The sequence below is a fragment of the Engraulis encrasicolus genome, chromosome 3 (assembly GCF_034702125.1).
Source record: "Engraulis encrasicolus isolate BLACKSEA-1 chromosome 3, IST_EnEncr_1.0, whole genome shotgun sequence".
Classification (NCBI taxonomy): Eukaryota; Metazoa; Chordata; class Actinopteri; order Clupeiformes; family Engraulidae; genus Engraulis; species Engraulis encrasicolus.
In genome coordinates, this window is record NC_085859.1 from 36,241,675 (window position 1) to 36,256,674 (window position 15,000).

The 15,000-nt window shown below is 44.0% G+C and overlaps 1 protein-coding gene across 1 annotated transcript in view; it reads left to right on the forward strand.

The window, feature by feature from the left end:
* Positions 1-15,000, forward strand: part of LOC134446056 (regulator of G-protein signaling 3-like) — a 42,497-nt gene that overhangs the window by 1,457 nt on the left and 26,040 nt on the right. Inside the window, exons 2-7 of the mRNA XM_063195292.1 lie at positions 2,899-2,980; positions 3,437-3,542; positions 6,995-7,379; positions 10,771-10,822; positions 13,134-13,390; positions 14,760-14,843. Of these exons, the coding sequence (XP_063051362.1) occupies positions 2,899-2,980; positions 3,437-3,542; positions 6,995-7,379; positions 10,771-10,822; positions 13,134-13,390; positions 14,760-14,843 (966 nt within the window). The remainder of the gene's footprint in view (positions 1-2,898; positions 2,981-3,436; positions 3,543-6,994; positions 7,380-10,770; positions 10,823-13,133; positions 13,391-14,759; positions 14,844-15,000) is intronic.

Here is a 15,000-nt window from a genome sequence, read left to right on the forward strand (position 1 = left end):
TGTGTGTGTGTGTGTGTGTGTGTGTGTGTGTGTGCGCGCGTGTGTATGTGCGCGCGTGCGTTTGTGCGTGTGTGTGTGTGTGTGCGTGTGCGCGTGTGACTGTGACTGTGACTGTGAATGTGCGTGCGCACGCGCACGCGCGCGTGTGTGGGCTGGTATTGAGAGGTCCACTGATGCTTGAACCGATTGACTGCTGGTTGCAGGGAGACAGTCTCCTGACTACAGGTGCATCATCATCACCCAAGAGAGGCAGATAGAGAGAGGCAGAGAGGGAGAGAGGCAGAGAGGGAGAGAGAGGGAGAGAGAGAGAGAGGCAGAGAGGGAGAGGGAGAGAGGGAGAGAGAGAGAGAGAGAGGGAGAGAGGCAGAGAGGGAGAGGGAGAGAGGCAGAGAGTGAGAGAGACAGAGAGAGATGTCATGTCATGCTGTGTCTCTATGCCCGGATCTGGAGCTGTACACACTGACTAACAGCCTTCAGCTGCTGCTGTTGCTGCTACTGTCTTTTTGTCTTCAGCCGACCCAGTTCCCGTAGAGAGTGAACTCATTTAATGTTTGCACTGTTTCATTTCAACAAATGTCAGAGGTGACGAACCCTCATCATGATGGACCCACTTTCTATCCATTCCCACCACCGCACCATGAGTAGCTATGGTGTAACTGTGGTAGAGTAAACTTCTCTTGAAGAAGTGTTTGAGACAGCAGGAGGTTTCATCTGCCTTGCCTGTCAGTGGGCTTTTTTTGGGAATTGGCACACGCTTGTTTGTCTGAGAGCGAGCTGTGTGTGGAGTGGAGCAGTCTACGGTACAAAAAAAGACAATGACTGTGGCCTTAGACAATAGGCCTGGCTCATAAATCCCCATGCATCAGCCTTGTGGTGGGGGGGCTTCCTGACTTGACTGGCGGTCCCACGGTCTACTGAGCACTGTAACTGTATGAGACAGGCAGGGCTAGCTGTGTGAGAACCCAAATGACTGAAACACCGCCGCCACCACTGATGGAATCAGCTGATTAAGAGTTCCTGAAGAGTAATATTGGGGGGAAGGGAGGGGGAAGGGTAGCGAAGGAAAGAGAGAAGCCAGGCTACGCTTATTTAATGAAAAAGAATAATTTTTTAATCCTTTAAAGAATCGATTCATGAAGCAGTCCCTTTATTGGAAGGGGTCATCCAGGTGTCAAAGTTGATTCAACCTATTTGATGGAGGAATCGTTCTTTTAAAGTGCTTAAAGAAACAGTTCATGAAACGGTGCTTGAAGAGGTGAAATAACCTGTTGAAGTTTAGGTTGAAGGAGTCAAGGTCGAATCAGGTCCAAGGAGTCATTAAAGGGTCATTCATCAAGGTCAAAGGGGTCATTCAGCTGTCAGTCACTGAGTCTGAAATGCCAATGATTAATTGGTTTCTGTGGTAAAGGAATCCTTTAAAGGTACACTGTGTAAGACTTTTAGTTGCTTATTTCCAGAATTTATGCTACCTATTCACTAATGTTACCTTTTTCATGAATACTTACCACTCCCATCAAATTCTAAGTATTCACTATGACTGGAAAAATTGCACCTTTCATACATGAAAAGGGGGATCTTCTCCACGGTCCGCCATTTTCAATTTCTAGAAATAGACATTTTTAGCTGCTAAAATGACTGTACTTGGGCCATACTAGAAAATATTTGTTTCTTATGTAGTAAACTTTGATGAAAAGATCAAATTTGGCAATAGGCAGCCCATTTTCAATGAGCAGCATAGTTGCAGTACCTTTTTTGTCCATTTCCTGCACAGTGTACCTTTAATGTTGAAGGAGTCAAGGTCGAATCAGGTCCAAGGAGTCATTAAAGGGTCATTCATCAAGGTCAAGGGCAGTGTTGCCAGATTGGGCTACTTCAGATGACCGTCTGCTGGTAAAAACGGGAAAAAATTGGCCATTTGGCAGTTTTTTTAATGCAGTTTTGTGCCCATATAAATTAATGCAATTTGTTGAAATTGGGCGGAATTTAGCGCATTTTTGTGTTTTTTGAGAACCTTTTGGGCGGGATTTGTTCAGACACATCTGGCAACACTGTTCAAGGGGGTCATTCAGCTGTCAGTCACTGAGTCTGAAATGCCAGTGAGGAATTGGTTTCTGCGGTAAAGAAATCCTTTAAAAGTAAATCCTTAGAGGCTGACAGATTTGATTCACATGAGGTCACCGAGTTGCCACTTTGTGGACTTGATCAGTTTAAGACTTTAAATCAGAAGCAAAGGACACCTATCCAAGAAATTCCACGCAATGTTGGTTTAGTGAGTCTCGGCTGAGCAAGAAGCCTGTTTTTCTTCTTTTTCTTCATGCTGTTGGAATGGAATGCAAGCAGACTGCAGGGCCGGGGAGTGATACAGGCTAAATGTCATGAAAGATGTTCATGTGTTTCCAAAAGTACTTTAAGTCACTGATTGTAGCACTATGCTTTAAAGATCAACGAAACCATTCGTTCTCAACCTTTTTTTGCACAAACACCCCCTGGACCTCATCCTAGGCCTCACAACGCCCCCTTAATCTCATCATAAGCCTGTCAATGCCCCCATTAGTGTTTAAAAAAAAATGGACTAATGCCCCCAGTGACAACTAACCCCTGCCCCCTCTCAACGCCCCCTAGGGCTCTCCAAACGCCTCCCTGGGGGCCTGTACTGCCCCGGTTGAGAAACACTGACCTAAACCATGGTGTGTGTGCTTGAATGGTTACGGGAGTTGACAATTCATGGCATCCAGCTGCCGATTGCAGATGAAACCCAAAAAAGTTAGTTTTTTCACCCTGCATAATACCATTTTTTAATTTCCACTTCGGTGCCTACATGTCCAAAGCCTTTGTTGAGTTTCAGTGCATTAGAGTTGTCGCTATACAGTAAAGATATGATCCCTGCATCCCCTACAGGTTACCATCCACAGAGGGAAAGATGGCTATGGCTTTACGATCTGCTCTGACTCTCCTGTGCGGGTCCAAGCCGTGGATCCAGGTCAGTTCTTAACTTTTCTCCAAATGTCTAATGTGTAAGTGAATGAGGTGGGATAAGGGTATGAATAAAGGGAGAGTATTGGTTGTTTTTATACTGTATACGAACTAAATGGGTTGGTACTGATATGCAGGGCTCTAAATTAACTTTTTTCATCACTAGCCAAGATGGAACTTCATCTAACAAGCCAAACACACACTCACGAATGGGTCAGAGTGGCTAGTAAGTTGTTTTTTTTACTAGCCAAACTGAACCAGCATTTGGTTGGTTGGCTGGTGTTAATTTAGAGCCTTGCTGATATGTCTACTACTGTACTGTATATGCTTAACTTGAGTGCAGGATGCTTTCTGGTATATATCTCTGGTGTGTGTGTGTGTGTGTGTGTGTGTGTGTGTGTGTGTGGTTATATTTGTTGATATGGTATACACTATACAGTACCTTTCTCTCTAACTCCTGCAGGGGGTCCGGCTCACCAGGCAGGCCTGCAGCACATGGATACTCTACTGCAGCTCAATGGCCAGCCTGTGGAGCACTGGAAATGTGTGGACCTTGCACATGCCATCAGGTACGAGTTCAAATAATCAACCCATATATTAACCACAGTTAGTCAATTTGGTCTTAATTTTGAAGACGACAACCTCCTCTTTCAAATGAGCCATACAATAAGTGTGATGGTTGTCCTCACATTGAATCGCTTTGTTTTAATTGCGGAAACTGCATTCTGCGAGGTTGCGCTGTATGGAACTTAGTGCGTTTCCTCTACCATTCAAAGTCAATGTCAGCGTCAGCCTTGTTAATCGTCAATTTCTTCAGATGTAAAAACTACTAGACATGTAAAGTTGAGTCAAAATCACGTTTCTCAATGGCCCATGTGCAGCTAACGATGGGACAAAGTGCAAGACAGGATTATGCTAACTTGTAAGTGGACGGGCATAGCAAGTTAAATTATGTGTGTGTATTATCATGTTGTGACACTATTGAGATAGATAAATTGAGTGAAACACTAGTGGAAAGTTACAGCTTAATCAAATTTCAGTACTGCTTCCTCCATGACATGTCCATCAACACGTACAGCATACCATGCCACGCCACTAGGCATCAACTGTTGTTAGGTGCAGGGTGGGGGACGAATATATTTACATTTCGCCACTGTTGTACAGCTTTTAGCTGCTGCTTCGGTGTTTTTGTCTTCAGCTGACCCAGTTCCCGTAGCAGAGAGTCATTTGCTGTGCTGTTTGCACTTTTTCATTTTGACAAATGTCAGAGGCCTTCTTGACCTTTTGGCCATCTGATGCACCCCCCATGACGTGGTAGCCTACAATTATTTCTTATCCTTGTCCCTTCCCTCAAACATCCACTATGTAATATTGCCGTATCTAGGACACCAAATCATCAGGTGCTACTTATCACTTGTTAAAGGAGGTCAAACTGCTGTGACTCTTGACATGATGTGTATGTATGTGTGTGTGTGTGTAGTACTCTACTTTCGAAAGTCGCTTTGGTTATAAAGCGTCTGCCAAATGCAATGCAATGTAATGTAACGGCTATGCAAACTAAACTTTGACTTTGACTTACAGCTTAGTTGGTAGCTAGATTGCTATTTAGCGGCTAACTTACGTACTTGTAAATCACCACTAGTGTAATTCCTGTGTAATGTTGCAGTAGCAAGAGTCATGCTTGATCTAATGTAGAATAAAATTGAATGGCCTGGATGCTAAGTCTTCTGTATATTATGTGCATGGTGTAGGCTAGCACTACATTCTCTGAGTACAACAGATGCACCGTAGCAATGAATAGCTTGTCAGGGTGGACAGTAATGTCCTATACTGTAGATTACTATTGAGTTGTTGGCTCCTTGGCTGGTTGTTTGTCTGCACTACCTTGGCATACAGTAGGCTTGGGGAGTGTACCTATGTTCCACTTTGAAAAAAGGGTTCCAAGTTCCCCGGTAGTGGGGAACATAGGACCCGGGGAACATAGGACCTGGGGAACATAGGGACGACCCTTGGCTGGTGGCTGTTTAGTCACATAATCAGGGTAGATTCTCCCAGAGAAGTGAAACACTCTGAAGTCATCTCTTCCCCTTGCCACATCACATTACTTCTTAGTGATGATGCATAACTGATATCAGTTAAGACTGCAGTCATAATTGATACGATTCTCTCCCCAATTGAGAGAGAGAGAGAGAGAGAGAGAAAGAGAAAGAGAAAGATACAGAGATACAGAGAGGTGGTTCATAATACATTTACATGAAGCTATTCAGCTGTACTCTGGCAGACCGAAAACATTTCAAAAGTAAGCCTCAGGAGTTACATAGCGTGGCTTGTTTTCCAGTCCTTCCAACTTACTTAGTGCTGTTGTAAGCCCACTGAGGTTGACGCAGTGAATTTAGAACTACTCGTTAGGGCTGCACAATATATTGAAAATGTATCGAAATCGCGATATCAAGAGTGGCGATATGTGTATCACGAAAATGACCTAAATATCGCGAACAAGTAAAACATTTCTGTGCGATCCAATCACTTGCTGAATGTCAATAAATGCGCAAGAAGCCCGCCATGACCAAAGCCACGCCCCCCACACAGACGACAAATTAGTGATAAGAAAAACACTCCGCTATATTTCTAAATATCGTTTAAATATTGTTATGGAGGTATTGCATGCTGTTATCGAGTATCGATTTTTTTTTCTGATATCGTGCTGCTCTACTACTCGTCATCTGTTTCACATTCATGAACAGCTGAAATGATTTTCAAAATATAGATGCAACAAGTTTATTTGCTTGTGTTTCAAAATATACCGGTAATTGGCTGTGGAATACCAGGAGAATACACCTTTAGTAACTTCAACCATTTTGTATAGTGACTGTATCAGAACCTCTGTATCCCCCAAACCCAGCATAGCTCTTAGATAGCATCATCGTCATTAGGGGTGTGCAAAGTAATCGTCGAATCGATGCATCGCAATACTTACTTTCACGATACAATGCATCGATTCATGATTGTGATACTTATTTTCTCAATATACTGCATGGATTCATGACAATTGATTATTTGATAACAAAATTCTATTTGCCACGGGTTGATTTTGTTCAGTAGAGAGTAGGTAATATTTCTGTTGTGAGATTGGGGTAGTTTCCCGCATGCCACACCAAACAAGGATATGGAAAAGAAAATGAACTGACTCATGAAAGCTAACACAGTAACTGACAAATAAGCTGTATTTTACACATTTACTGAAGTAAAGTCCAGCACATGCATCTACTGTGTATTATGACTGCCAATGCATCATGATAGAAGTGCATCGTAACATACTGAATTTACACCGAATCGTCTTCCAATTACCCACCTCCTAAAGGGGTCATGCCACTATTAAGGGGCTGTGCATACAGTTAAAATTGTTGGCCAGGGTTTATAAAGGTGGTAAAGTGTCTTATTTTTCATGTAAGTCGTTGTCTTGCCTTAAGACAAGTTAAAGAGGGACAATGTCGCTAAGCTAGTGAAAATCAATGCATCCGTGTAGAATGCTACATGCTACAGTGATCCATTGACTTTCACTAGCATAGCTACATACTCCCTCTTTTAACTTGTCTTAAAGCAAGACAATGCATAACACGGTACAAAGTCCAGCACATCATCTACTGTGTATTATACTGCCCTACGATGACAAAGTGCCGTAACTACATACTGAATTTACACCGAAGATGGTCTTCATTACACCTCCTTAATCTTGTGACAAAGCCGTAGTGTCCAAATGCTTTAGAGATGCAGTATTACCATGTCAAATTTGCAGTAACTACAGTATCCAACATTATAACAAAACTTTGAAGGCCTTTTTCTCAGGTTCAGTACTGGCGTAGTTTCTGCACTTAACATACTAGTATATACTCCTTTGGTCATCTACTCAAAGCACTTTTGTGCTAAGGGTCAAAAGATCAAATTAAATCCCTCCATCCGTGTTCCGTTTTAAGATGTTAAGTCTCTCTAACCATAACTGTCGCTCATCTTTTCTCCCCAGGAGCTGCCGCAGTGACATCACAATGGTAGTGTGGAGAACCCTGCCTGTCATGAAGCCTTACTTCGAGGGCCTCATCCACCAGCCCTCCTACAAGACCTCCAATTACGACACAGTGGTCTCCCCCATGGCCAAGAAGCCAGAGAAGACTCCCCCTCTGCTGTCCAACCCGCTCAAGAGGAGCGGGCGCAAGAAGAAGTCGGGTGGCTCGGACGGGGACGCCAGGGGGTCGACGGGGGGCTTGCTGGACGGAGCCTGGCCCTGGAGGGACAAGCGAGAGGATAATAACGACTACAAGGGACGAACGACGACTCTGAAAGGGACGCGCGTGACCTCATCAAACGGGGACAACTACATCATCCTCTCGCCCGTCCAGCCAGGAAACCAGGTAAGCTTCAACTCTGTACTCTGTAGAAACTCAACTCTGTAGCCTCCGTAGTACTCAGTGTTTTTCAATTCTTTTATTTGAATAGTCTCGTGATTTTGCACAAATTAAAGTTTTGCTACTCATTCTCAAGGAATTTCATCAGCTCTTGTTGATTACAACTGATGAATCAGGAATGGAACATCTTCCAGTCTAATTGCTTACAACTAAACCCTTATGGATACTATGAGCTGGGTGAACGATAATATTCACAGACATGTTGCTTGCTCTACTTGCTGGAGAAAACAGTGAGGAACAGTTTATTTATTTATTATATATATTTTTTTTTAATGGGCTTTTTGGGCCTTTATTTCGGACAGGACAGTGAAGGTGCGACAGGAAGTGAGTGTGGAGAGAGGTGGGGTAGGGTTGGGAAATGACCCCGTCCGGACTCGAACCGGGGTCCCCATGGGCATGCAAGCCCAAGTGTGGGGGGCGCTTAGCGCAGGAACAGTTTATTAAATCAGACATGTTCTCTTCCAGCACATCATATGCTACTCTAGAACAACCTTCCATAGGGAAACCCCATGTGGCAGGCTGAACAGGCCTGAACGCATGGGTGCTCTTTCATCCCATGCTGCAGGGTCAGTTTTCCCAGTAGATCTGGCTTACCCTCAGCCAGACCACAGAAATGTTCCCTGTTGGTAATACACTTACAAACTCTCTTTAAGACCCGGTAGGGGTTTTCGCCTCCCAGATGCTTTTTGGTCTTGTTTAAAAGCTTTTTCATCGTTCTAAAAAAAATCCTTTTTACATTCACAAGGTGAACCGTTAGGGATTATGGTGCGGTGAACAAGGGTACAAGTCAATAGACTCTCAGCCTTTTGAGTTTGCGAACAAGTCAAAAGCTGCCTTCCATTCAGTCAGTGGCACTTTTCCAGACTAGTCCCTGCCCACATCCTCTCCTTACCCCTTTCTCCACTGTGTGTGCGCATTGGTGTGGACAATCCGGCACATGAAACAACGTCCCACACCAATTAGTGGAGACTGGAATTGGGCTGCTACGCCAATCCACCAATGAGTCTGTATAGACGCTGACTCTCTTACCAGAGCTTTTGGAGCACTACATGACTACAGGGCCTTTTTCTATATACCTCACCATCTTGACTCCATTGGCTGCTGGCTCCATTGGTGTTACTAATAGTGAAAAGTAAATTGCAACATTGACATTACTTAAATATTAAAAGTAAAACATCAGCTGTTGACAGCAACTTAAACATTACAGTAGGCTTACTGTATGTCATGGATGCATGGATCAACTAACACGGGGAAAGTTAATTAAGGAAAACCTGTTTGAAACGTTTATGTGAAAAGATACAGTATCCTGTGCTTCTAAAGGTTTCTAAGTGAAATTGTTTTATATTTATAATGGCCAATATTTCAATTAAAACATGCCTGGCATGGTACTTTGCTGCTTCAACCGTCCTGCAGTTTGTCACCATCTCACTCTCGCTAACTGTTCATTAAGGCAAGCTGTGCCGCCAGGAAGCAGCATGTATTCCGTTAAGCACAGGGTGCTGCTCCATATGGACTGATGGCTTGCCTTGACTTGACAACGGAGAGCAAGTGTGGAGCGGGTTGGTGGGTTGTAGGGTAGGGGGTAGGGCTGCAAGATTATGAGGGAAAAATTATAATCACGATTGTTTGGTTCAAAATGGAAATCAAGATTATTATAATCACGATTATTTTTCCATATCGCCCAGCACTAATTGGGTGTAGGGCAGGGGGCTGAGGAATTTGAGTATGATGATGGTGACGACGATGGACGACCATGAAAGGATAGTGTGCTGCTCAGTCTGTGTGAATGGAGGGAGAGCTCAAAGGTCAGGGAGGGGTTGGTTGGTAGTATGTAGGATAAGGGGACAGGAGGTGGAGGTTGGGGGTTAAAGTTGGTGAGTTAGGGTTGTATTGTACAGTACAGGCTGGTGCTCAATATACTGTAGATAGATGGGGGCTCAAAGGGCAAGAGTGGAGGGTTGGAGTTGCGGTCGGGTTTGGCGGTGGGGGTGGAGGGGGGAATGGGATGTGGTGGGGGTGAGAGGTCGGGGTTGGGAGTGGGTAAAGGTTGCCCTGGCAGCCGCGGCAGCTCTTGGCAGGAGGTGCTAACTGGCAAGTGCTCGTGCCAAGTGACTTTATTAGAGATGCTCCCTCTCCGCTCCTGCTTGAGGAGGAGGGGGAGTAGGAGGAGGGCGACGGGAGGGTTTTTGCTTAATGCATTTCTCCCAGGGTGCCCGTGACCTTCCCGCATATTAAAGAAGCCATGTCGCCCATCAACTTCGATTGTGTCAACGCGGGGCGAAACGAGGGTGGCAGGCAGGCAGGCAGGCAGGCAGGCCGCTGTAGTTGGCCCCTGTTGCCGTGTTAGAGAATTTGTGTCAGTTCTGTTTCACAGCATGTTTCTCTGCATCCATCCCCCCACCCCCCATCCTCCTTTCCCCTCTCTCCCTTCTCGGTACCCTCTCTCCCCACGCACAATCACATGTCATCAGCCGCTCTTGTTGCTTGTGCCCTCTTACCTACATGTGCAATGCATGCGGTTGGTGTGTATGTGGATGGGGGCAGGGTAGATTGGTGTAAATGCATGCATAAAATGCATACACTGGTAGCCCTGAAGCTTCACGGGTCTGTGATTTGTACTGTAGAGTGTTGTTGACTGAACTGTGAGCCATTTGCTGTGGTTTTTTTTATTATTATTATTTTTGGAAAGCTTTATCATCTATCTATGCTCATATACTGTACTGGTAAATATAACATGCCCTATGAGCCTATATTCTTTAGAATATTAAATCTTTCAACATTCACCTCAGATTGGTGTGAAGATTGCGGCTTAAAGGGTTAACACATGGATTTGTTCTGTGTTCAAATGAAACGATGGGTATGATTTTGCCCCCCTGAGGGATCAAGTTCAAGTCAGCTATAGCTTTATCTGATGATAATCTGTGGCATGGAAGTTTCCATATCTCTATCCATCCAAGCATACTTTAGTTACAGTTGAAGATGAAGTATATGCTATACACATAGTTTCAGCATAGAATTCCAAAATTACAAAAGCACAGCTGACATGAAGACATTGTGAAAGACAAATGATGATTACATGTTTTTAGATCAAAGTGTTAAAGTTGGTCCCTTGGAGACCTCTGTTTGAGGCTGGGTGGTGTGACATTTGCTTTTTGATGCGTCAAGAAGATACAGTTTTCTTACATGCTGTTATTCACATGTACCAGAGCCTGTTATGAATGTTGATCACAAAAAAATGTTGATCACAAAAAAAAGAATATACAGTTATCCAGATATGTAGTATTGTCTCAGTGTTGACAAATGGTGCTCATGTTTCTCTCCTATCTCTGTTTTTCAGCAGATACTGCAGTCTGTGTACACCGACAACAACGGCACCATCGGAACGCTCGGTAAGTTTTAATTGTTTACCATTATCAACTGAGCTGATTTTGGCTAATATTCAATGTATTTATGTACTGTACATGACATATTTGATACATCAATTACTGGCCCAAAGTTGTGAACATCATTCCAAGAAACAACCGAGATCAATATTCATTAGCTACATATCCACTCCTGTTTTCCCCCTCAATGATCAATACATATTGATTTCTTTGGCCTGACCGCTGACACAGTTTAAAAGTGTCTCTGGTGTAGTCTGATCCATAGCCTGTCCATCACTTTGCTCGTGAAACCCATTTATTAGATTTTTTTTCTGCAAATACACATAGTGCGCGTGTGTGCGCGTGTGTGCGCGTGTGTGCGCGTGTGTGCGCGTGTGTGCGCGTGTGTGCGCGTGTGTGCGCGTGTGTGTGTGTGTGTGTGTGTGTGTGTGTGTGTGTGTGTGTGTGTGTGTGTGTGTGTGTGTGTGTGTGTGTGTGTGTGCTTGTGTGTGTGTGTGCGTGTGTGTGTGTGTGCTTGTGTGGATGCTTGCACATACTGAATGGACAGGTCATGTTGTTATGCATGACTTGATACTCGCGCTGGTGCAGTCGATCCACCCCCACCTGACCTCTACCCTACAGTGCAATCTGTTTTGGCCGCTCAAACAAACACACAGCTCACATGGCAGATGATGGAAGACAAGACTAATTGAATTCATCTAAACAAGCATCTGTTTCCCCTGTAGCTGTAAATGCTTTGCAAAGAATTAGAGGGGTGTTGGAGAAAATTTGAAATAAAATCCTCTTGGTTTTCCGCTTCACATGTGGTGTTCTGGTAGTTTGAAGTTCACGTCTTTCTTTCTCAATCCATTTGTATCGTGTCAGTGGATGTTGTTTAAATGCAAAGGAAATGACAGAGCTGCGTAGAGGTGTATTCATTGTTTCACGAGTCAAGGTGTCCCTTGGTTCGTGAAACCCATAACGGTGCTGATGTTGGCATTGGCACTCTTAAATGTGATGTTAATTTTACCCACGGTAGTTCAAGTTAAAGCCAAGGCATACCATTTAAATTTAAAGGCAATGCAAAAATGCAAATGAAAGCAAAAATGTGCGGAGGGTATGAGTGAGAGTTTTGGTCCATTTCATGCCTGAATGGATGTATGGACACATAACACGTGTGTTGGCAGACGCTGGCAATCTGAGGAGCAGTGTTGCCAGATGTGTCTGATCAAATCCTGCCCAGAAGGTGCTCAAAAACCGCAAATTGCGTTGATTTCTATGGGCATAAAACTGCAGAAAAAAAAACACCAAATGGTCGATTTTTCCCGTTTCTACCCGCAGATGGCCGGGTAACCGCCCAATCTGGCAACACTGCTGAGGAGTGATTTAAAATTTTATCTTCATGCTTTGCCATTAAAATGTGAGTGTGTCATGGTACTTGACCGAACCGTGCTCCTCGCCTATGTGACTGACTAGTCTGCACTTCATCCTCCTCTACCATCTCTAAATAGCTGTCAGTTCCCTTGCGGTCCCATACCATGGGGCCAACCTCCTGGAGGCACCATTTCCATTAGACTCCATAACTCATGTATTGGCGTATGTTGGCACTTTCAGATGCAATTTAAATTGCATGTATTTTGTGCAGTGCCATTAAAAAATGTTCAACTTTCATCCACAACAGCTTAAGTTAAGAACATGGTATTTAAACTAAAGCAAATCCGAAATGTAAATGAATGCAGAATGCTTTGGGGGTATGACTGGGTAATTTCATGCCGCCTTCACTTCATTTGATGTCTTGCGGTAACCATCTCCATCTACGTAACTTCTAACTTCAGCGGTTCCTTCCAACACCTCAGTTTATAATCTCTGTGCTAGTCACAGCGCCTTACTCTACCATCCAATTTGCATAGTTCTGCTCAACAAAAATATAACTGAAAACAGAATATAGAAATGAATGCTGAGATGCACCAAACATTAACCCCATTGATGTCTAAATCACCTGCAAAAAAGGCTGCTGAATGCCTGAGCCCTTTTCAAGTTATGTTGCCCTCAGCCTATAAAAACCTAAATATCTCAGCCTCTGAAGCACATAAAACATCAAATGAGTTGCATTTAAACACTAAGACCCTCATCTTGCATTAGAATGTGTTCATTCAGCTTTAACATACCAATATTTGTAATGCAATTGCCTGAAATCTCATGAGCCTGAATGTTACGCCATGGGTTAAATAGTAATGTATTCTGTGTTTAATAACATCTTAAACTTTTGAGTGGCTGGTCACCCCTGGATGGCACGCAAGGAAAGACGTTTTATTCGTGTGCTCCACACTCTTCTCAGGGCGGATCTACCAGACGCACCCCAGCCGCGGAGTGCACCAGGCGGGGCCGTTTCTCCAGGACCCTACCACCCTGGCCCGGAACTCCCTCCGCCGCTCCATCAACAGCAAGACCATCCCTCCGCCATCGTCCTCCTACAGACACAGCTACGCCAACTACCAGAACTGCACCATCGTGCAGTCTCACCTGCCCCACTCCAGCTATGGCACCTACGTGGCACTCACCCCAAAGATCCTCATCTTTCCCGTTCATGTGCAGGTCAGATATTATCACAAGTGTTGTGTGTTGTTATTAGCCTGGCCTTCTCACAGTGATGTCAAACATTTTTCATATTTGAAGTGAAGCAGGTATAAATGGCTGCTGTTTTCCCGTCAGGTAGTAAACTGTGGTGTACATGTACACCGTGTATGCCCATCAAGTCAGTTTTTATTGTCAGTCACATGCACAGATCATACAAGGAAATTTAAATTACTTTTCTCTATAAATATACCATGCCAGGACATAGACATACACAGGATTGATATTTAAAGACTGGCTTTCAAGAACAAGACTGGACAGTAACAGTGATGAACCAGTAACAATTAGGCGAATGAAGTAGTAAATAACAACTTAACATTTTAAATTTAACATTTACCATATAGGAAGACAAAAAAGAAGAGAAGACATAATAATTAAATAATAATAATGAGTAATACCCAAAAAATCTGGCCCTAGCCAAAGCTGTGCTGTACTATACACAGTGGATTGTAGCATATTCCATTGCAGTCCAGTCCGGTTGCAACTTATACCTGTTTCGAAACTATTGAATCAACGGTGGCTGACGTTATGTGGAAAAGGCCTGTTTAGATTGCATGTCTCAAGGTCGAGCTAACATAGGGTGCAAGAGAATTTCTTTATTTAGACATGGAAAAAGTCTTTGGAGGGGAAAAAAAAACATTTGATCATATTGCATAAGATAAACATCGCATTGCCCATTGCATTTTCAAAGGTTATGCCTTTGCTTTCTGAATATGAAAATATTGTAATTTTTACAATAAAATGCAGTGAGAGTGAAAAGGCCTTCTCAGGAGGAGACATTCCCCTCTGGGGCAGCAAAGGGTCATCTCCTCTCTGCTTGATGTGCTTGCCTGTTGCTTCGAGCATGGAAGCATGCAATCCATATTCATGTTGTTGGGAGAGCCAACCTGTTATGTGTAAGCAGGCCCACTGACAGGGGGGCTCAAACTGGTATGCTGTCCCGGGCCCAAAGAGACAGGGGGCCCAGAATTGGGTCCCCATTACATTGTATGTATTGGGTAGGGGGCCCTTTCGGATGTCTTTTGTCCTGGGCCTAGCAAAAGCTGTCATCGGCCCTGCGTGTATGCTACCATCAGAGAGGTCAGGTCACACTGTTCCTGCCCTCAGCACCAGGACCAGAGATGGCTTTTCTCAGCAAATGCATTTACATCACACCGTCTTTGTTAGTAGCACTGTTTGAATAAGAATACAGCACAAATATGATACACTTTAACATGGTCATTCACAGTCCCTGTTTCATTTTGTGTGTGTGTGTGTGTGCGTGTGCGTGTGCGTGTGCGTGTGCGTGTGCGTGTGCGTGTGTGTGTGTGTGTGTGTGTAAAATCCACAGCCTCTCGACCTGTGTAGTCCCGATCACACCTTACTTCTTTCAGAGGAGATGATCCTTCACGACAGCTCACACCTCTCCATGAAGGTAAGTCTTCCTGAAGACCTCTATGAACACCTAACTTTTAGAAACACCTGACCCTGGTCTAGACAGGAAGAATGAAGTGGAGGAGACACGCGCACACTATGGCCTACTATAAATACAGATGATAACTGGGTGCTGAATCCCATCGCCATTACACACT